Here is a 23,294-nt window from a genome sequence, read left to right on the forward strand (position 1 = left end):
ACAGAGTGAGAAGCCAGCACTATCTGAGGAGCTGCCACAAGTGAAGAGGACTACAGCTCCTTATTAAAGACCCTCACGGTTTTTCTTCCCTCCTCCCTACCCCGTCACCTCAGAAGGGCTGAGTCTTGCTTGAAAAAGTGGGGGAGGCATTGTGTCAGAGCTTGATTGGCGTACCCCTGCTGTCCTCCAAGCAGGCAGGGCGGCCAACTCAAGATTGTGCCAGGGCAGGCGGGAAAGGAGGGTCCCCATCAAGCTGGAGACGGAGGTTTTGTCCTTGGATGGAACTGAGCTTGTAAATAGCTGAAGTCACCAAGAAGTTAGGGGACCTGCCCCAGTTGTCCTAGGGGATCCACCACACAGTGGAGGACAGTGTAGCCGAGCCCAGCTGAAAGTAATGCCTGCAGAGGAAACGTTTCATATTTGTACCTCAGCGCGCTGAGATCCCTCGTCCGACTATTTTCACCCAGAGGCTCCTGCGGGGACAGAGGCCCAGAGAGCAGTTTCCAGGCTCTTTGCCTCACATGAAAAGGTGCCGGCTTGGGAGGTAGTTGGCTGTCAGCTGTGGCCAGTTGGCCAATTTGCCACTGATATAACTGCCGTGGCTGCATTGGTTGGTTGGTTGGTAGGTTGACAGAGAAGTGGATGCCAGATTGCGCATCATGTGGCTCCTACTTCCTGTGTCTCGCCCGGCTGCCAGCGAGACTGGGGTGCAGGAATACCCCTTGTTGGGGTACTGGCAGATGTTTGCTTCTGTGTCTCCAACCCAGCTGCCAGCGAGACTATAGTGGTATGAACCCCTTATCCATGGCTCCGTTGGTGTTCCTTTTTGGCCTCACCATATCCTGTGTTCTTAGGTGGGGAGCGGGAGCAAAGTGTCTGCATGACAGCTCCCCACTGCCCTCTCCAAGTTCTCAAACACTGGGAGTGTGACCAGGTACTGCAGGGCCACAGTTGCCTTAGATATAGTTTCCAGGTGGGGGCTGGGAGCTCACAGGAGGGCAGGTGCATTTTCCTGGGTGGGAGCAGTAATTCTCCTAAGTGTGATAGGTCTGTCAGAAGTAATGTACAGAAAATATACCATGTAAACTGTGAGAAGCAAGTCTTTTTGTTCTTGGACAATGTAAAAAGACAAATTTTCACTCAATATAGAAGAGAAAACACAAAGATAATCTATGTTGTGATAGTCACCAGAGTTGTTCACCAAATTTTCTAGTTCTGAATACTTACCAGCTGCCTTTGAGTTAGGTGATTCGCTTTGCTTTAGTCATTGAAATGTGAGTGAGCAGTGACATTTATCACTCCCAGATGGAAGCTGTGTTTTTGGACTCTGAAATCATGGAAGATGTGGAAGATGGAGGCTCCCTCAGCCTGGGTCCCTATGTGAGGACAATAAAGAGAAGTGCTGACATGATGGATGTGTTGCACACGATAGATATGGAAGAACACCTTTGTGATGTAAGCCATTGAGGTTTGGGGAGTGTATGCTACGCAGCCTGTCCTGGTCTCTCCTGACTGATCCTCACGAGGCCCTTAGCAACGTGCCCATCATCTTGTGGAGAGACCCCATCCAAGTATTCCACCATCAACCATGTGAATGATCAGGGTCACGCTGGTCGGGGGTGCCACATACAGGATCGTGGACCATTAGCTAGAGTCAAAGCTTGGGCTAGGAAGACGCCAGGCAAAGGGACCTCCCCCTTGTGAAAGAGTGCACCTCATTAAAGGGAAAACGGGTGGTGCAGACAGGAGGGCTGAGGCTGCACTGATGAGGTGTTGGGGGGGCCAAAGTGCTCTCCCAGAGGTGGCAAGAAATGACAGTCGATACCTGTGCCCTCCCCTTAGCACAGGCATTTAGTGGGCTGGCATATAACCGAGGTCATGACTCTTCTCCGTATCAATTCATGAAAGTCACACCAAGGGGACTAGCGATCCACGCCCTAGCATTGAGGGCGTGATTTGGTAGCACTCGATGAAGAAAAAGGTCAAGTTTTGCCTGTCCTCACTTGTGCAATGGAACAAAAGCCAAGTACCACAGACCAGAAGATCAGGGTGCCTGAGAAGATCGGCCTCCTTGGTGGGCTCACCTGTAACCTTATGGGTCGTTCAGGAACTTGGGAGCAAGTGGCCAGAGACCCACAGTAGCTCTCTGCGAGGACAGAGCCGCAGACAGCCATTACCAGGCTCTCGGCCTCACGTGGAGGGGTGCTGGCTCCGGTAGTAGATGGCCAGCGGCTGTCACCAGTGAGCCAATTAGCCACTGATACAACTGCCATGGCTCTGTTGGTTGGTAGGTTGGTTGGCAGGCAGAGAAGTGGACGGTGGATTGCCGATCACGTGGCTCCTACTTCCTGTGTCTCGCCCCGCTGCCAGCGAGACTGGGGTGCAGGAAGACCCCTGTTGGGGTACTGGCGGATGTTTGCTTTTGTGTCTCCAACCCAGCTGCCGGCGAGAATACAGTGGTATGACTCCCCTGTCTAGGGCTCCGTGGGTGTTCTTTTTTGTCCTCACCATGTCCTGCGTTCTGGTGGGGGGAGCGGGAGCTGAGACCCTGCATGACACTCTCTCTGGGCTTTTCTCTATAAGGGGGGGGGTGCTGCCAGCTGCCCATCCTACCCAGCTCCTCTTGGGAAACAGAGGTGGGTCCTGGCCTGGAGGCCCCTCCTCTGATAGCATCATTGGGGTTCTGACAAGATGCCTGGCCCCAGAAGCAGTCATCTCATGACATCCTGGCTGAAAATGTCCCCAGTCTTCTCCTCCCCAAAGAGGCTAGGTGTGGCTCAAGAGCTTCTTGGTGAAAGAAGAAACAGCATGGACCTTGCTTTCACTTTTCCTTGACTCTTGGTCTCACTATGGAGAAACGAGCTCTTTTTGGAGAAAGCAGAGAAAAGCTAATTGGGGGCTGCCGGCTGGCCCTGAAGTCAAGCGTGAACTCAGACCTGCCCCACACCACACTGGGTCTCTCTGCTGAAGACTAGGTCCACACTGAGTCTCTCCGTGAGGTCACACATGGGCAAATACCTCCCTTATTTCTCTTCCCCAAATTCCTAAAGCCTACGATAGGCCCCTGCAAATTAGCGGCTTTTAATAAGACCCTAAACTGTGCAGAGAACAAATGCACTCACGGCTGAATGCAAGCACCTGGGGTCTGAGCTGGACAGGCGGGAGAAGGTTGCTGTTCTAGTCCCTTCAAGGAAAGCGGCAGGGGGGGTTGGTACAGCTCTGGGCCTGGACTCAGAAAATCTGAGGGTGATTCCTGGGTCTGCCTTTCCCAGCGGGGTGCACCCAGCAAGTGGCTGAACTCCTGAGTTTGAATCCACACGTCTGAATGGGGATGCCTGTCTCACTGCGCTGGGGTGAGTATTAAATATGACAGATCCTGTGACACATCAAACAGCGTCAGCACTGGAGGAGGAGGGACGTGTGACCACGTTCAAGGGCTTAGACCCTTTCCCAGGAAAGCCTAGCTGGAAAAGGGGCTGGGGAAGAATTTTTCAAGGGGAATTACCTTCTGTTCATCTGCAAAGGACAAGGGGGTAGAGTGTGGCAAAGGAATGTGGAGGAGGTTCTCAGAGGCTGGTGAAGAAGCCACTTCCTGAGACAGCTGTGTGTGTAGAGAGAGGGGGCAAAAGAAAAAGATGCCTCGGGCACGGGAAAAAAATCTAGAGCCTCACCCCTGCTGCTAGTCCTCACCTGAAGTCCTCCAGCTTTGAGAGTCAGACCAGCAGCCTCAACTTGCGTATGTATCCCACAAACCTGGGGCACAGATGGCATGAACACCACTGGGGGCCTGCTCCCCACCTACAGCTGCTTCTCAGCCTGGGGTCTTGTGATCTGGGCTGGGGCCAAGGTGCCCACTCCCACCAGCCTGAAGCCATGGAATGGGCTTCCCCCCAGTCCCGCACCCAAAGTGCTACCAGAGACATTGCAGTGAAGGTATGGATGGAGGAAAGCGGGAGAATTACACAGAGGGCACAGACACTGTAGGCAAGCGCCAAGAGGATAGGTCAGTCCTCACAGCAAAGCACAGTGCCACCTCGTGGCCACATTTGGCTCCTTCTCGTCCAGCAACTCGGACTTCCTAGGATCAGAGTGGAGGGAGCCAAGCAAGACAACTAACCTTTGTAGGAAATGAAGTCTTTCCCAAAGGCTTCAGAGGAAGCCACCCAAAGAAAGAGGCAACAGCCACCAAGGTTGACGCATTTTTATTTTTTATAAAACAAGCTACAAATAGTCTCCCTCCCTCTTCACAAAGGAAAACCACACAACACAGCCTACACACATGAGAAAGAAGATGACTGGGGGAGAGTCTGATTTCTACAGGAGGTGCTTTCTCTATGTTGATACGCTTCCTCCAGGCCAGAGAAGGGCTTGGGGTCTCCTGGGAGGTCCATCCAGCTCCAGCACAGAGTTTTCTGGGCCAGGCTAATGGGCGAGGGGTCCCTTTTCACCTTAGTAGGGGGCCTCCAGTCATCCCCAAGACAAGCTCTAGGACTTTCGCCAGGACAGCAAGAACCTTCAGATCAAGTCCAGAAAGGCCATGCTTGTCCCTGAGGGGCCCTCCCCAGAGCTGGGCCTTGAGAAGGCCGGTGCTTCCGGTGCCAAAGCTTTCCAGACCAGGGAGGGGTACAGTCCTGCAAGGTCATGCACTTTTGGGAACACCAGGAGGGGAGACAATGTGAGGCCACATTCTCAAGAGCAAACCGATAAGGGCACCAGTCCTGGGGTACCCGCCCTCCCTCCCTGCTGCCATGGCTGCTCCTGAGAAGAGGCGCTAAGTGTCATTTGTTGCTCTCTGTCTGAATGGACATGGTCACCTGGGCAGAGGAAGCTGTGCATCTGACCCGAAGGCTGGGCAGCCCCCATTGGAACCCTGGTAAAACGTCTGTGGAAAGATAGGCCAGGATTTCTCCCTCATTAGGTTATCATCTTTGCATTTCCAGGGGAGGCAGAAATAGGAGGCCCAACGTCAGGGCTGCTCTGGAATTGACCTCAAGCCTAGAAGCCCGCAAGAGCACCGGAGGGAACAGGAGGGATGTCAGTATTGGGTTAAACAATAAAACCAGTCAGTTACCAACAAGGTGACTGACCCAACTCCTTCCTCGGGCTTGTGCTGACCACAGCGGAGTGCGGGTGGCAGTGGGGGGAGGGGAGGAGGAGGACGTGGAGGTAAAAAGCCAGTCCGACCTGGCAGCCTAGGTCTCTGGAAGCCTCATCTGTGGGAGACTTTCTGTGGGCACCTCACTCACCAATAGCGCTTTCTTTCCTCTTCCCTCTGCTGCTTAAACATGAAACATCTACAGATAAAAGGTGCCACTGTGTGCCTTTTTCTTCTTTGCTACCCGTCTCATGCTTTACAGAGCAGATGTTAAATGTGGGTAAAAATGTTTCAACTGACCTAATGCAAATCCGCTGAGGATATTTGCTCTGTGTGTCACTAGGATCCTGGGGTACCCCACCCCCATCCTGAGCCACCTGGGGGTCTGGATAACAGGAACACACGGGAGTGGGAGAAGTGGTGCCTGAGCTGGCTACTGCCCTCCCTCCAGGGCAACTCCCATCTCTCCCCCAACCCAACCTCCCTTGAGGAGGCCAACCGTTTCTGTCTTGTCAGCCTTGGTAGCTATGGCATAGGGCGGTACCCTACTCCCACCAGGAAGGAACTGAGGGAGTCTGAATATCAAAGGGCTCCCGTCCATATACACACAGGGGGCAGTTTCCAGACATAATGCAGGGGGGCAGGGGCTACGGTCCTGGGTTCTGGAAAGCTGGGCTGTGTGTCCAGAACTCCCACAACCTAGAGCAGGGTGAGGGAAGGGAATAAACAAACAGCAATGCCAACGCCTGTACAAAAGAACTATACAATTTACATATATATTTATATACAGTATATAAATCTCTTTCTTCTCAGTCCCAACAATATCCTCCCCCCACAAAAAAAAACCCCTAAAAGTTGTCAGTAGCAGATCCAAAAACTTACAATAAAAGAGAAAATAAAGTCTTTCTTCCCTTTCCTTTTCCCACTGTGGTATTAGATATTGGTGTTTACAAATGAAACCAAAAAGAACACACGCAGATAAGAGTTATTAAAAGTGCAAATACAGTGGGCACCACTCATGTTACATGGGATTTGGCTGGGCCACGGGCAGCGTCGAAGGTTAGGTGTCTGATGATTCGTCCTGCTTCCCTGGTCTCTCTGCCTGCCCTGTGGTTTTCTGCTCCTTAGACGAGGCGTCCTACTGAGAAGGCGAGGTATAAACAAGAAGTTAGAGCTGGGTTTAGGTTTCAGCGAAATCCAACTACATTTATCAATTTCCCCCAAAGAGCAGTCTTTTCCACCTGCTGTTAAGATACCGGGGCTGGACGGGACACAGCTAGCCTAGACTTGCAGATAAGCCCATGTTGTACCTGCCTATCTCTTACCACCAGGAGACATCATAATGGCAAGTGGAACAAGTCTGGCATTCCAGAAAACAGGCTTTGCCTAGGAAGCACATTGGGGGCGAGCATTCTGCACAAACCACACTTCTCCCAGATGCCAGCCTTTCAACCTGGGGCTGGAGCAGAAGTGGCAGCTGCTTGTTCACAGGTGGGGATGTCAGGATCCTCACAGCACTAACCCATCTTTCTCTTGTATCCTCAGCAAAAATTAAAAATGGGAACCTAAGTAACTCGGCCAATCCCTCCACGCCTACTGCACTACCAAAGCTGCATGAGGGGGCCCGTAGAGGGGACCCCAGAAAGAAGCAACTTACTGAATGGGTTTGTGCCTGCTTGTTTTCCCTGGGGGAAGCTGCCAAGACTACGACCTGCAACAAACAGGAACATAAGACACTCGAGTGGCCCTGATCCAGGGAATTGGTAGAGCTTCTCTATGCCTTGGTCTCTGTCCCCTTCAACCTCCAGAATGCAGAGTTGCCTTGGGAAAGAGCCAGAGATTGTGCGTCGTGCTCCCTGTTCTGTGGGTGTCAGTAGCCCTGTTCTGCAGGGGTGAACCCATTGCTACCCATCACTTTGAAACAAAGTCCCTTTTCCATAAGGCAGGTCCCCACTGGGGTGCCTCTTTGGAATCCCCTCAGCTATTGGATAAGAAGGGCTTTGGCGCTGATGGACATTTGCATAACCTTCTGGGGATCTGGTTCTCCAAGTCACAGAATGTCAGAGGCGGAAGGAATCTTAGCGATCTTCTGGTCCAGCCCCTTTACTTGACGAATCTGGAAACTGAGGCTCAGAGCAGTTGAGTGACTTAAGCAGGGTCCCAGGTGTGTTCTGTTGATACCCACTGCACCCATAGGGAGGCACCTGCAGGGCCAAGGTTCCTAAAGGAAGGAGGAGGAGCTGGGGGGCAAGCACACCAAGAGCCGGGCCAGCTCCAGTGACCCCTGGAGGCTGTGTGGCTTTGGGAACGCCCCTTAACCTCTCTGGGTCTGTCTATTGAAGGGAGTTGGGATGACAGCTGTGCTGCTTCTGCTCTGCCTCTGTCACAGGATTGCCTTGAAGACTGACTGAATTCATGGAGGTGGATAAAGGGCCTTTGAGGGGTATACAGTGTTGTGGAAACCACGCCCACTCACTGGTCATGTGAACCTATTGCTCAGTGTGCCCCAGTTATGCTAAGCTTCCTTAAGACCTGAGAGAGAGAGACAGAACATGCGGTGGGATGGGATGCGGGGTAGATATCGGTATATCCAATTTTACAGAGGAAGAAACAAACTTGGAAAGATAGGCAGCTGAGAAGTGACAGAGCCAGGTTGCCTGGCTCCAGATCCCATCTTAACCTGCTCAATCCAGCAACTGCTTCTGTCCGTGGTGAGCAGAAAGCTCTAGGCATATACAGACAGGGGCCTACCGCAGCACTGCCATGGAGCTGAGACTCGGAAAAGAAAATGGCTCTCTCTTGTGAAGGCTTCTTGCACTAATCCCTTTACCTAAGTCATGTCAGGTAATCCTCATAGCAATTGTATATGATAGTTATAAAATGATCAAATTACCCCCATTTTATGATGATAAAACTGAGGCTTGGAGATGGCATGGCTTTAATGTGGTGAAGCAAACTCAGACCGGCTCAGCTTCCAGAACCATGTTTTAACCACCAAGGAGGGCAGGAGGGACACAAGGCTGAACCCAGGGCAGGAAGCATCCTTGGGCAATTCAAAGGGAGAGCTGGCCTTTTTTTTTTTTTAAATGGAGGAATTAGTATCCACCGTGCCTCCCTCACGGGATGGTGACAGTAATCCTGATGAACGTGCTTTATAAACTGGGAAGGACCAATTAAGAAGGAGGCCCCAGCCCGCAGAATGTCTGGCCTTTTCATGCTGCAGAGAACTTACCTCCTCAGTGAGGAGTCTGGTTGCTAAAAATACCTGTGTTCAGGAGGCATTTCCAAAAAATTAGGTCCCTCAGACAAAAAGCTACATTTACCCCCAAACACCATGTCCTCCCTAACCCCCATCTATCCCCCCTCCTGGCATGCAAGCCCTTCTCAGCCCACCAGAGGGCACTACATGATACCAGATGACCAAAGCATGGGGTCCATTCCCTACGTACCATCTACCCAAGTGGCTTTCTGCCATTCCCCAGAGCAAGAGACCAAGGGGAGCTGCCTGTAGCTCATGGGTATGTTCCTCTACTACCACTAATTTGCTTTTATGCATTCACCACGCACCCGGTACTGGGCTAAGTCCTTCACACGCACCATCTTGTTAAATGTTCGCACCAAATCTGTCAGGTAAATAATATCTTTTTCTTGCACATGAGGAGACTGAGGCTCAGAGAGTTTAGGTAACTTGCACAAAATTACAGAGCTGGTAAGAGGCAGAGCTGGCGGACACCTGGTGCCCGGCAAGGCTTCCAAGGAAGGTTAGGAAGCCTCCCAAAGCTCTGTGGACCCAAGGTAACCACACTCAGCCTCCCCTGAGCCTGTGTGCTGCAAGAACCAGAACTACCCGCGAGGGAGAGGACCGAGGGCAGAGTCTCAGTGATTCCATGCCTGCTCAGACCAGAAGTCCTTCTGGGTAGGCCTGGGGTCTACACTAACACTAAGTGGTCTCTTTCCAGTATTGGTCCCCTGCCTGTGCTTTGTGAGATAAGCACAGGTTCCAAGTGTGTTAAAGTGTGCTGTCACCACAAAAGGCAACCCCTCATCCATTCATTCACTCATTTGACGAGGCTCTCATGGATTGCTACTAGGTGCCATGCACTGTGCTAGATGTTAGGAATTGAAAAGTCCATGGCGTCAAGGGGGAATCAGAAAAATAAACTGCAATACATTGTGATAAGTGCTGCTGACAGAGGCAATAATCTTGTGAAGAATAGCAATATTGACATTTTATTGAGTTTTTCCAACATCTCGGGCACTATGATAAATGCTTTCACTCATTGTCCCACTGACTTAGCACAAGAGCCCTATGAGGTAGATACTATGGTGATTCCCATTTTACAGATGAAGAAACTGAAGTCCAGAATGGTTGAGTAGCACGTATGTGGCACAAGAGCTAGTGTGCGGCAGAGGCAGGGTTTAAACCATGACGTTGCACTATGGCTCAGGGACTCAGAGTTCTGTGCGAACAGAGAGGCACCCTCATCGGACAGGGGTGCCCAGAGCAACGAGGTTGCTCAGCCCAGAACCCAGCGATAGAGGGCGCAGATCTGAACACTGCGTACCTTGTGGTCACTAACCACCGCCCATGCTACCCTCTGGGATTACACTGCCAACCTAGGGTTAGAACAAGGAAAAGCCCTCAGGTCTCTTCCTAAGCGATTCCAGCTTTTCCAAAGCTTCCATTTCACACAAGTCAGCATCACCCAAATCAGTATCTTCAGCCCAGAACCTTCACCTGCATGACAGACCCACGCATCCTTCGGGTGCATCCTTTAGGCAACTTGATACGTTCTAACCACACTCATGTTCTTCCACGTACCCTCCGCCCGCTCTGCTCTCCCTTCCATGTTGCCATCCCAGGGATCCACCCTTCAGTTGTCCAAACCTTCATCCCTATATCCACTCAGTCACCGAGGTCTGCAGTGCTACCGTCTCTTTATCCCCAGAGTGTTTTTCTCACATGTGGGCCCTATTGGATACTATGCCTTGCTCATCTCTGTTCTATTTCCGATAGTGCAGCCAGAATAATTTTTAAGCAAAACTGATGCTATAGTTTCTCAGACTGGACCCCTTCCTCAGCTTCCCACTCACCTTATAAAGTCTAAACTCTTTCACCTTGCCTCCCACACCCTCCCCGCTCCTGCCATCCTCAAATACGCACTTCAGTCATACTCACATCTTTCACTTCCTCTAAAACTCTGTTTCCTCATCCTACATCTCCGCTCTTCGTTTGCCTCAGCGTAGACCATTCTTCCCTGCCCTGACCTCTCTGCTTCGCCATCTCTTACTGACTCTTCAGGTACTGGTTTAGATCAGGATTGGCAAACTTACCTGTAAAGGGCTCGATGGCAAATATTTTAGGTTTTGGAGGTACGTACAAACTCTGTCATTTCTTCATCTTTTTTTAAAAAAATTACATCCCTTTAAAAATACCAAAACCATTTTCTTGCCCACAGGCCATACAGAAACAGGCCATGGAGTAGATGGGGCCCACAGCCAGGGTTTGCTGACCCCGGGTTCAGACATCAGTTCCTTCATGAAGTTTTCCTAGGCTGTCTGCTCCCACGCTGATTAGATGCCTCTATATATGTCCCCACAATACTCAGCACTTGCTTGCCTGTCAAGCAGAATCCATGCTCTCCTCCTCTGCCAGGGCTCCCAGCCTTCCTTACTATTGGGTGTGGTCTAGTGACTGAGTTCCAGCCAGTGAAATATGAGAGATAATGTGTGTCACTGCCAGACTGCCTCAACACTCCCCCACGTACTACCCATGCTTTACTCCAGCTGGCTGGTTGGGGATGAAGATGGACCCCAGGGTGACCTTGGAAGTCACATGAGGAAGATGGTGGAGTTTCTCTTCGCATGGATCTCAGAGTGACTGCACAAAGCAATCCCCACTCCTTCCTCCTATCCCTAAACACACACACACACACACACACACATACACACACACACACACACACCATGACCTAGAATCACACTGAACTATTACACAGGCAAGATGAACAAATCTCCACTGTGCTGAGCCATTACCTGTGCAGGTCTGCTTGTCACTGCACCTGGCCGATCCTAATACGCTCTCACAGCACTTATCACAATGCATAGAAACACTTTCACATGTGTCTCCTCAGGAGACTGAGGAAGGATAGGCACCTTGTCCTTCGATTGCTCCACAGTACCAGGCACTGAGCACGAAGCATAACACACTCCCAGGGAGTGGCTGCATAAGTGAGCACCAGGGGTCCCATCTGTTGGTCCCAGTGCCTGGTGCACCACGTACCGGGAGGCCGGGAGCACAGGGCCGAGCACCCACCTTCCTTGCTCACACCCAGGCAGCCCTTCAGCTCAGCCAGTGAGATGACCTTGTCCTTGTTGAGGTCACAGTAGTCGGTGAAACGCCGGGCGCACTTCTTGGGCTTGGCTTTCTTCTTCACGTAGCGCTTGAAGGGCTTCATCTCCCGCTTGTTGATGTCATTGCTGCTGTTACTGTCCAGCTGGCTGAAGTACCAGTGCACAACTCGCTCCTCCAGGGTGTGACTGGGGTCTGGCTCTGAGAACCTGGGCCACAGGCAGACACCCCACCCCAGAAAACACAGCTCAGGATCCTGCAGGAACTACCAGCCCCACCTCGATTTTCTCACCATCGGTCAGGTGCCTGGGCACTCGTGCTGGGCTGCCGGCAGCCGGTTACAAATGGCTCCTCCAGCCAGACCTCCCAGACCCGCCCGGCCTGTGGCAGAATCAAGCCGTCCTGTCCAACTTGAGCCTCAGGACTAGATGATTCATTTCTCAGGGGTCGCCAAGCGGGCAACTCTTATTACATGAACCTGCCTCACCCTCTACATAGCTTGGAATGTTTTTATACAAGATGGGTGCTCAACATCTACTGGCTGGATTTAATTCACCTGAGAAAACCACAGCTGGACTCCAAATTGTCCATGTCCTGGCCTAATTTTCACTGCAGGAAGCTGTTCTCCACACACTCACATGAACGAGGCATGGGAAAGGTGCTCTGAGCATACAGCACACCCCCGGCCCCAGGCCAGGTCCTGGGAGGGCTGCCAAAGTCAGAGGGGAGCCCCAACTCAAGCTGCTCACTGTCTCAGCGACACAGAGCCAAAAACATGAAACCAGGCAGGGACAATTCAATGCGAAGTGTGAAGTTCCCATGGTCTGTCACTGTCAGCTACTGAGTGCAGTAGGAATTAAGAGAAGGCAATTGAGATGGATACAAACAGAGGTTCTAAAACTGGCAAGTCCCAGACCTACGAGAGGTGAGTCTCTCCAAGACGTTTTAAGTCAGGAGGTCTGGGGTAGGCCCAGGAAGCCACATGTTAACTAGAACCCCCAGGGGATTCTCCTGAGAAGCACTGGACTAGAGTAACCAAGAAAGCTTCCTGATGTCTGAATGCACTGTAATGACAAGCACTAACACAACCCACATGTATGTCGTGACCCTACAGTGACAATGTCTACATGTGTTAACTGCACATGTCCTACCTAGCCATTTTCTTTACTTGTGCCACATCTTTCTCCAAAAAGGCTTCAGGGTGCTAGCTAATACTTAAAACTTTTAAAACTAACGATGGTTTACCCTCTTGCAGAGGGGAGACTCAGGTCTCTGACCATAACAGAACCATGGGAGTCCCATGGCTCCTGCCCCCAGAGATTGACACTGAGTGAATGTGCGCCAAACCCTGGGCAGCTTTCCTTTGGTAGGGGGAGTAAGACTGAGCTTGGGAGCTCCATATATTCTAATACGTAGCATGCAGGGCACTGGGACAAACCACGTGCCTGCCACGCTCACAAGTGTGGCAGAGGGACTTGCTGCTCCACAAGGATCCGAGAGCAGTGGTTCAGGGCCTGAAGCTGTACCCAGCAAGAAAAACACTCAAGGCACTCGCCAATGCCTTGGGGTTCTTCCCTGGGGCTTGTGAGTTTTCCAGAGGGGAGAGGACCCTCCCGCACCCCTCCCCTACGAATAAGCCAGCACACTCCCTCCTCTTCCTACCCCCAAGTGACTTCAGTGTTTGGGGAACAAGAAGTTTCAATACCAGAAGGAGCCTGCTAAATGCCCAGGGCTCATTAAGCGCATTGCAATCTCAGGCGGGCCCCCTGGGTACCCTGAACTGACTCCAGCAGAGTGCAATTAGTGGACCTGCCAGTGGGACCTCATCCTGACAGGTTTAATGCAGGGAGGACCTGGGGAAGGCAGGAGGGACCGGCTGCCTCTGGCTCTTTGGGAATCTGCTTCATCTGTCATGGAAACCAGGCTTGGGGGGGGTCTTTGTAACAGGCAGGCAGTTATTCAATGCACAGCTCAGATTTTTGTCTCTGCCACTGCACGGGTGTCTTTAAGCGTCCTCTATTTTACCTACAACATTCACTCTCAAGCCTGCTCCTGCAGGGTATACCAGGTGGGCTGTAGAAAATCCCCTATCAGGACGCTCATGGCGCAGGAGCACCATGCCTGCCTCTGCCTTCTCCTAAGCTTGAGGGAAGACCCTCAAGTGGAGGAGAGCCAGGAGGAGCCCCAAGGGAGCTGCTTCAGCTATTCCCACCGGAGGCTTTCTAAAGCAGCCAGGAGTGGGGGTTGGGAGGAGAGGCCCCCTTCCGTCAGGGGCCATGAGAGTCCCAGGCAAAGGCAGCTAACCTTTAGGCTCAGCATAGCGTAATGTCTACCTAGAGGCTGGAATAATAAAGCCTCAGTCACTGAGACGGGAAGGGATGAGGTCATCCGCTTGGACGCCCTGCCAGGAGAGGCTCGCTGCCTCCAACACGTATTCCTGGGGCTCGTGCCTGCCCAGTTCTCAGTACTCCCAGTGATGGAGCTCCCTGCACCTTCCTTTGGGTTAGTTTGCAGCAAGAAGCCTCTCTTCTACCCACTTTGCAACCTCTGAGAGTTTCCTCCCACATGGAGTGACTGTCATCTGGCTCCTGCTCCCTTTTCCCTCCCTTTTTTCGGACTCTCTTCCTGCCCTGTCTGTCTTTCCCAGAGAACCACGTTCCTGACCTCCTTACTCCCAGCAGGGCCTCAAGCCCAGAGCACCCGTAAGTTCTGACTACTGGCCTCCTCTCTTCCCCTCCTGACCCGGCTCCTGGGGGCTCCAAGGACACTTCCCCAAGAGGGGATCCCGGAAGCCTCTCCAAGCAGTGCCTCTGGATCTCTCAAACACTGGCACAGCCCACAGCCCTCCCTGTGGGGCTTGAGAGGCCTGCCTCTTCCCCAGTTAGGGTAGGACTCTCTGCTCTGACCTCCAGAAACCCATCTCCCCACCTGCCCCTCCCCCCGTGGGAAGCTGGCAATGCTAGGGTCCTACTTGGGAACCCAACACTTTGTTCAGGGCAAACTCCAAATGCATTTAAAGCAAGAATGTCTTAGCTTGGTGGGATCATGGACCCATCTGAGAACCTAAACAAGCCATAGTCTCTCTCTAGAAAAATGCACACACACAAAGAATTCTGCAGACTTTAGAGGTTTAATGGACCCCCTAAACTTCATCCAAGGTCATGGACTCAGGTAAAGAACCCTTGACTTAGAGAAAAGGAGGTTCTTGCCATGACCCAGAAAAATGTTTAAGCATAAACCTTCTGGAAGAAGATGGGGAGAGACAAAAGCCAGGAATCGGGAAGGGTTTGGGGGTGGTTCCCATATTTCCAACAAAATGTAATAGAAAAAAGAAAACTCCTGAAAGCATCTGGTTTAAAACTTTGTAAATCAAGTTTTTGATTTGATTTACAACAGCCTTAAGTCCTAGACCTACCATGCTTCGTATAAGATCAAGGTAAGACTGAGATCTACTGGGAGTCCTGGTTTACCAAGGACTGGGCTTGTGTGAAAGAAGACACAAGAGGCCTCTGTTAACGAAGAAGCCACGACTTTCCTGGGAAGCGCTGGATGGGATGGGGCAGGAGGCCCTCCCTGAGAGTTTCCAGGAATCTCTCAAGCAACCTTGACTAGAGTCCTTGCCATCATGGTTAGCTTCCCCAAATTTATTCCTGACCTCAAAGCCATACCCCACTGATCCCTCCTGCTCTTGTAGCTTTCTAGAAGGATCCTTTAAACACTTTGGCAACTTTCACTCACAGCTCTAGGCTTACACTGGCATCAAACTTCCAACCTTCCTCTCACACCTGCACACATAATCCCCACTGGAGACCAGGACTACTGGAATTCAAAGCTGGTCATCAGGCAAGGGCTGGGAAGCCTACATTAGAGGGTGCAATGGTTCCTTACGATCACTTAACCGTGATTCACTGGCCCATGCTACGGCCTCCCTGCAGGGGAAGTTCCACTCCTACTAAAAGGGCTCTTTGGGTACGTAGAGCATCCAAGTTTCCTTGGCTATGGTGGGAAAGATGCAGTAAAATGTTGGTGTCTGCCCTTCCTCTGGGCTGTTTTGGTGGCTGTCCCATTGACTCCTGCCTCCAGGGATAAGGAAAGTGACTAGAGCCAGGGCCCCCACTGGACTGGCCTCCATGAGTTTTCTCCCAAACTGAGAGGTGACAGGTGCCGCCCTTCTCCTGTAGCACTTTCAGTTTTGCTTCTGCAGCCTGAACCCCGCCAGGCCTTGGCTGCAATGCACAGCTGGAGAGCCAACCCCATTTACCACAAGGAAACTTGCTTCAGCCAAGATCTTGGGCCCAGTTCTGCTGTCTCAAGCAGTTTTAAAGAAGGTGAGGTGTTACGGCCTAGAGGCACTAGCCAAACCAAGCAGACCAACTGAGCTCCATCTGGACTTGGGTCCAGGCCCTGCCAGCTGTGCGGGAGGGTGGGGCTGGGAAATGCCAAGTCAGCCACATTCCAGCCTCTTCCTTGCAAGGCCATCAACAAGCAACCAGTAACCACACTGGGCAGGAAGGAGGAAGCCACAATACAGATGGTCTCTCCTTGGGGGATCACGTGAAGGGCCAGGAGGTTCTTATGGCCCATCCCATCTCCCCTCAAAGTTGCCTTTCCCTAGGGTGAGTGACAAAAGGAGAGGACTCCCCGCTCAAGAAGATTCTTCCAGCTCATCTCTCAGAATCTTCCTTTGGGACTGATAAAGGCTAATGGGTACCATGAGACAGACGACTGATTTAAGGGAGAGCTCTTCTGTGGTGGGAAGGACTAAACGGATAAGTCAGTCATCCAACAGACCGTCATTGAGAATGGCTGCCACGCAATGATACTTGCAGGCTGCCCCTGCCATGCACCAACCGCAGATGGGTCTGTGGACGCGCCATTCTACTTTGCCTATTTTTAGATTTGGGTGGCACTGCTTTCCCTCCACCCTCACCCCAAATCAGTCTAGAAAATCAGAAAAGGAAGTAGATACCTTACTCTCTTCCATTCTCTCCATCCAAGAAGTCTTCAAATCCTATTGATTTCATGACTGAAACTTCAGCAAATCATTCCTTCCCCCATAGCTTTCGTCCATGCTTCCTCACCTTTCACTCTGACAATTGCTGCAGCCTTCCTGCCTCACCTGGTTCCCCTCCCATCTGGCTGCCGTAAGAATGCCCGTGGAATCGCGTGGCCCCCTGCTGCCCTCGCTGGCATGAATCACAAGGCCCAGCATGATCTGGGCTCTGTCCAAATCTACAGTCTCATCTCCTGCCTGTCCTCCTGTCCTCCTACAGCCTGCCTCCCAAACAGAAACCACACTTCTTGCAACTCCTTCCATAGGCTGTGCCTGGTTCCTACCCCACTATTCCCAGGGCCCCCCTGCTGGGATGCCCTTACCCCTGGTCCATCCAGGTCAGGTCACTTTCCCATTTGTAAGTGAAGCTGTGGCTCAAATGTGGCCTCCTGTGTAAAGCTTTCTCTCATAGGCCTTACCTCCCCCGAGTCTCTGTAGCACTGCTTCTACGATCATACTGACTATAGTGCAATCACTTGATTAGATCTCTCTTCTTCCAAGAGTTCCTCCAAGCCAGAAATTATGCCTTTGTCCCCAGATGTCTCCAGAACTCAGCACAGAACTTATATAAGGGGAGGGTGAAGATATAAGAGTTTGTGCAAAACTAAAATCTCCATACCTGAAAGGCGGTAGGTAGAGGGGAAGACACCCTCTTTTCTGCACTGCCCAAACATCCTCCCTGTCCCTTCTTCCCATGGTCCCTGGGTAGGACAGTTTCCCACTGGCCTCAGCTGATGTCCAGCTTTAATTGCCAGACCTTGAGAGGATGAAAGAGGGACTAGAATTGGCTTCCTTGACCCTCTCACATGTGCCAAGATAGAGAGGTCTTATCAAGACACATATCTCTATCAGACAGTGATCCATCCACCTATCCACCTATCCTTCTAGCTGTTTATTCATTTAACCAATATTTATTGAGCATCTACTATGGGCCAGGCACTATTCTGAGTTCTGGGAATATAGCAAGGAAGAAGGCAGAAAATGTTCCTTCTCTGATAGAACTTAAATTTTCATCGGGTGGCGTGAGACACACAATAAATAAACAAAAGAGCAAAATATCAGACAGTGGTAAGCATTAGGCTAAAGAATTAAAAAGCGGTGTGGCGACAGAGGGTAACCGGGCAGCTCCTTTAGACTGGGTAGTGTCTGAGAAGGTACCATTTAAATGGATAAGCAGGTGCCAATCACGGGAAGATGGGGAATGATGGTGTTTCTTTGTCACCAGGGCTCTAGAGTTCCAGGCTGAAGGAGCAGCTGGCATGGAGGCCCCGGGACAGGCAAGAGCCTGGCCTGTTTGAGGAACTGAGGAGGGCCAGCTGCCAGAACGTAATGATGGGAGGGAGAAGACTACGAGAGGGGAGGGCAAGGCCAGCGAGACCATCCTGCAGGGCCAGTTCAGGTCAGTTAGGGCTTCCTCTGACTATAATGGAAAGATCTGGGAGGGCTTTGAACCCAGGAAAACTGGTAACCCTGGCCAGCCACCTCCTTCTTTCCCTTCCCTCTTACCCCTACCCACGCCCTTCCTTGCTTCCTAAACTATTTCTTGGTTCATCTTATCTACCTTTTAATTACACGAGGCTATCCAGCCTCTAGAGAACACAATTACCAAATGCAGGTCAACCCTTTCATTCTCACCAAAACTAAACATGGTCAAGTTATATGAGCTTAAAATGAAAAACATGTTTAAGAAAGATCATTTTTTTAAACTTCTCCCAATTCTAAATTACACCTAAAAGGTTTTTTTTTTTTTTTAAAGAAAAATATCCCTTCCCTAAGGACACACTGGTATTTAAAACATTTGTAAACTTCTTAGTTTTTATTTTCTGTAAAATCCCTGCAGCCCACGATTCACGGGTGAGGCCTCATCTGTCATAACCACCCCTGGGGCCCTGGCAGTGGGGTCAGCTGCACTCTTGGCCCCACCGGCCCCTCACCTGCTGGCCCAGGACTCAAGTCCTTTCCCGGCACCCTCAGCCTGCCTGGAGCAAGGCCACGCAGGACTCCAGCTGGGCTCCCCAGGAAGTAACTGTGATGGAGCTTGAAGTCTTGTCTCCTTAGCGAGAAGCCTAAGTGCCAGGAGGCTCCCCAAGTGGCTGGCCAGAGCCAGCAGCCCTGCACGGGTGGGAAGCACCCAGACATGGAAGTTGTAAACCCATGCCCTTTCCCCTTTTCTGTTTTCTCTCTCTTCTACTAAACATAAACATCTCACACCCATTTTTGCATGAAATGACAGGCATTTTTTTTCATATTCCAAGCATAAATAACATAAAGGCACATAATACTGAATACGCCTTTTCAAAACTCACACCTTCTTGGAGATCTGGACACAAGCCTCTCTGTTTTAGACACCTAGTCACCGAGCACCCTGGGCTGCGCCCAAGCAGGCCCCAGCGGCTGGCCTGTCAGACCCTGTCTCCACCTTCTCAGACTTAGTGTCCCGCTCCTCACAGAGGAGGCCTGGCCCCGCCCACAGCGTGAGCAAAAACAGAGCCAGGGCCAGGAGCAGCCTCAGAGCTCGCAGGACCATGGGGCTGCTGAGAGCAAGCCCCTGGACAAGCAGTTTCCAAGAATGGCAACCCAGGAGGCAAACACTGTGCTCATTTCGATGCGACATAAAACCGGGTTTTCAGGATGGCTGCCTTTGTACACCTGGGGACGCAGAACCACTGGCCGCTGTGCTTGTGGTCCTGGTCCCACCCGCCCGAGACACAGGCTCGTGGTCCTGCTGATGGCCGCTGAGGCAGCTGCACTTGGGCCCTCTCCGGCTCTGGGGGCCTGGGCCTGTCCTCGTGGTGGCACTCCTTGCCTTGTTGACAACAGTTCTGCTTCTGGGCAGATGTGGGGGGACTGGCCCCCCTCCTTGGTGAGCCAAATAAGCTCAGAGGCAGGCTGCCCACCCCTTCCTCCGCTGCTGTAGGATCCACAGCACTTCCCACACCCCTACTGTGCCTCCCGCCCTGGGCCCTTAGAGACTTGGATCCTACCCGCCTGCCTCTTCTGTCTCCTCTATCACCACTCTCCTCCCCCCTCCTCCCCCTCACCATCCACCCCAGCCCAGCCTTGCTGAACTACGCATGTGCACTTTCTTGAAGTCACAATGCTCTTTCCTTTTAACTAGAATGGCTTTCCTTCTTTTACTGGCTAAGTCCTACTTATCCTTCAAAACTCAGCTCACTATCTTTTCCTTCCTTCTCGGACTCCTCCAGTCTGAATGAGCACACCCTTTTCTGTTCTTCCACCTCTGTTTTAGCACTTACCACACAGCTTACTGGTCTCTGTCTACAGCCTAGTATCCCCACTAGGTTGCATTCTTTGAAGGCAGGGACGTGACTCATATCCCTGGATTTTCAATTCTTAGCCAAGTACTTGGCGTGCCATGCACGTTCAGTAGGTGCTGAGCACATGGATGGATGGATGGATGGATGGATGGATGGATGGATGGATGGATGCTCCAACCAACTGACCTAACGGGCCCAAATGAGTGAGCCCCGCTGATGCTGGTCACTGGGGAGCATGCGCATTTCGGCTTCATGTCAGCATATCAGCTCCTGAACTTAGCTGGATTTGGCTATATGAGTGTCCAATTCCACTGCCCAGAGCCTGTTGGGATTCTCAGGAAGCCAAAAAGGCACATGGTTCCTGCCGTCTCAGAAGAGAAGAGAACCACCAAGTACTCTGCAATCCCTCCTTCCCCTCCCTGTCCCCATAATATGTCCACTACCCTTTCTGCCATTCAGGACTCGCACTGCAATGCATCCACCTCTGAGACTAAAATGCTGGAAGTCTCCAAACACCCCTGGACTTGCCTGTAATCAGGTAACTACAAGCTACAGACAAGCAACTCCCAAAGAATAGGGCCAGGGCCGGGGCAGGGACATGTTGATGGATGATGGGACAAAGCATAGCTATCTGGTCTCAGGAAAACAATTAACTTCCAGCACTGGCCCTACCCCACCCTTCCCTCTACTCCCAGCCTCCCACAGCGGCTGAAAAGTCTGGGGCCCCACATTCCCCACAGGCCTGAGTCCTGCTCACATTCTCACCTCCCACCTCCAGTGGGCGCTGCTGAGTTAATGGCCTGTACCATGTCAGTGGTGAGGGCATCCAGTAGGCTGGTGATAAATTCCATTTTCTTCCCTTCTGGACAGCCTGAAAGATAAGGTGAGATTTGAAGACAGATGCCAGGTAAATAATGAAGTAAACAGTTTCCTCAACGACCACCATTTCCCAACCTCTCTAGGTCCTTCTTGTATAACCAAGTCCACTTTGGAAAGCATTTACTGCTCAGGCGATTCTCATAAACCCCCACAGTTCCTCTCTACCTGTGGCCCACAAGGGACCATCAGACCAAAGGGATAACAATGCTTTCAGTTTTCTTCCATCCCACAAATGTTTGCTGAGTATCAGCTCAGACACTATGTTAAATGTTAGGGATATAACACGGGGTTATAGGGTCCTTCTCCTTGGAAAGTACACATCTGCTGGGGAGCTCCAGCTACTTCTGGTATAGTACGGCCAAGTGGTCACACTAGAATGTGAAAATGCAACTCTAGAGGTAAGGACCAGGTACTGAAGGGGCACGAGGGACAAAGGCAACCCCCAGGGGTCAAAGTTGACTCAAGTAGACCTATCAATTTATCTATCCAAGAACCTCCTCCTTTTTTCACTTCTCTTCTCACCCAGCTTAGATTACAATGATCAAATCTCCCTTATAAATGCTCTCAAACCCTTTGTTTCTCTTTTCCTCCACTGCACTATTCTAGCAAAACCCGAAGCACGGATGAACCTTCTCACAGATGCGCCCTTTCCAAGTCTACACCCGTGTAGTTCAGCACGGCTGGTGTACACACCACTACTCACTGGACACAGGGATATCCCTGTAAATTCATGATTGCCGGCCCCACATGGACCCTCAACACTGCCTACAGTGTTCTCTGCGGCGACTATTTCATTCTCTCCGCAAATCCTCCCGGTCTCCGGTTCAATGCCACCTTCTCAGAGAAGCCAGAGTCTGCAGTAGACTCTTCCTACCCTTCTCACAGCACCTTGCTCTTTCCCTTCAGAGTACCTTTCACCACTGTGTATACATTTGAATTCATGTGTGTGTATACTCTCTGCCTCTTCCACTATGTAAACCTTATGTCAGCCTCGGTCACTAGATTATACCCAGGGCCTGGCATATCTGAATTACTATTTGCTAAGGGGGTGGCTAGAAGGAGGTACCCAGCCTCCACGATTTCATTCTTGTGACAGGGTGATTTCTACATACCTCACTTGGGAAGCCCTGACTTTCCTCTGTTTTCAGCTCTCACTTTGGAGTCCTGATGAGGAATGGGAAGGTGGGCCCAGCTCCCACCAACACTGATCCACATTTGTGTTAAGATCACAGTATTCCGAGCTATCAACATTTAGTAATCTTCTTGTAACTCACTGGCAGAGAACACTATAAATAAGGGGAAACCCAGCACAGAGGCCATTTAGAGATCCGGGGCCCCCTACTTGTGAGTCTTGAGTCATTCCCCAGTGACAGTTCTGGGTCACCAAGGATCGTTGCAAAAGCACTCTGCAGGGCAGGCGACAGACACTGCGCATGGCCCTCAGGACAGCCCCTTCCTATAAGCTATCTTCTCTTCCCAGTCTTGGGTAAAAGGGCTCACAGCCCCCAGAACATCGTTGCAATCACCAAAGAATAAAGAAAGAACTGTAGGATTGCAGGGGTAGGGACTACATTTTAAAGACAAAAAGTAAGGGCAAGGAGGAGAAACAACGTGCTCTGGGCACAGCACTAATTAGAGGCAAATCCCAGACTGGATGCGGCTCCCACAGCTCCTGGCGATGACCCTGCCCAGCTTACAGACAGGAAATAGGCCCTGAGGAGGGAACTCGTCGTATGACAAGGAAGGTGAGGAACAGAAAGAGGTGAGGGGCCGGCAAGAGGCAGCTTCATGTCCCACCTGGCAGCTCCCTGTCCTTGAAAGGGTCATCCACCTCCGCACTCTTGGCCCTGGCGTCGCTCTCACAACTGGGCATCACGTAGCTGGGAAGAGAGAGAGAGATGGGGGGTGAGGAGGGTTGGGGACTGAGCTGACTTCAGCCACTACTGCCAGCAATGATCTGTGTTGTCACGAAGCCGAGGGCTCCCAGGGCTGGCGGTAGAATACCTCCTGCGCTGTCCAGCAGCTACAAGGCAATCCCGGCATCAATGTTCCCACAGAGACATGTGCAGGCATGTCTTGTTAATCCTCAGGCATACTGACGTCACCTACGTCTGCACATGGGCTCTTTTCTGAGAACCTAGTGACTCAGGCAGAGCACTAACGCTCTCATCAGTGAACTGCGGGTCAGAGAGGTTAATTACTTTTCCAAGATCTCCCAGCTGGGAAGGGGCAGACCAGTGACCCTCATCCAGGACCCAGGTCTTTCTACCAGAACTTCATCTGCCCGTGAATGGAAACGCTGCTCTCCTAGTGCCTGGACTCCTACCAGCCAGGACAGTCAAGCCGGGAGGTGAGAGGAGCCAGCCTGACAGGAAGCAGGTTCTCTTGCCCCAGGGTCCACCCGAGGGGCAGGGCAGGCTCGGTAGGGGGACATACCGCGTGGAGGTCCCAGGCAGCGGTCGCCCCGTGTCCACCAGCACACACCAGCAGTAGCCAGTGGACTGGTGGCACTGCACTGGCTTATAGAGGCCCCCAGGGGCACACTCTGGGATGACAATGCCCTCACGAGGATTCTGCCGGGCCTCTTCCAGGGCACTCTGCCTCTCCTGGTCACACGAGTGTACTCTCTCTGCAAGA

At 51.7% G+C, this 23,294-nt stretch overlaps 1 protein-coding gene across 8 annotated transcripts in view; it reads right to left on the reverse strand.

The window, feature by feature from the left end:
• Positions 1–4,186: 4,186 nt before the first annotated feature.
• Positions 4,187–23,294, reverse strand: part of SMOC1 (SPARC related modular calcium binding 1) — a 140,745-nt gene continuing 121,637 nt past the window's right edge. For 3 of the 8 annotated variants that reach the window (XM_033107270.1, XM_033107275.1, XM_033107268.1), the window contains 6 exons: positions 23,094–23,286; positions 22,455–22,537; positions 20,544–20,649; positions 11,412–11,656; positions 6,753–6,806; positions 4,187–6,236 (listed from right to left, as the gene is read on the reverse strand). In XM_033107270.1, coding sequence (XP_032963161.1) covers positions 6,220–6,236; positions 6,753–6,806; positions 11,412–11,656; positions 20,544–20,649; positions 22,455–22,537; positions 23,094–23,286 — 698 coding nt within the window. In that variant the 3' untranslated portion in view covers positions 4,187–6,219. Of the gene's footprint in view, positions 6,237–6,752; positions 6,807–11,378; positions 11,657–20,543; positions 20,650–22,454; positions 22,538–23,093; positions 23,287–23,294 lie in introns of all 8 variants that reach the window. The other 5 variants (XM_033107274.1, XM_033107272.1, XM_033107273.1 and 2 more) reach the window with 3 other exon arrangements.

Source organism: Rhinolophus ferrumequinum, chromosome 6, assembly GCF_004115265.2.
Source record: "Rhinolophus ferrumequinum isolate MPI-CBG mRhiFer1 chromosome 6, mRhiFer1_v1.p, whole genome shotgun sequence".
NCBI classification, from domain to species: domain Eukaryota; kingdom Metazoa; phylum Chordata; class Mammalia; order Chiroptera; family Rhinolophidae; genus Rhinolophus; species Rhinolophus ferrumequinum.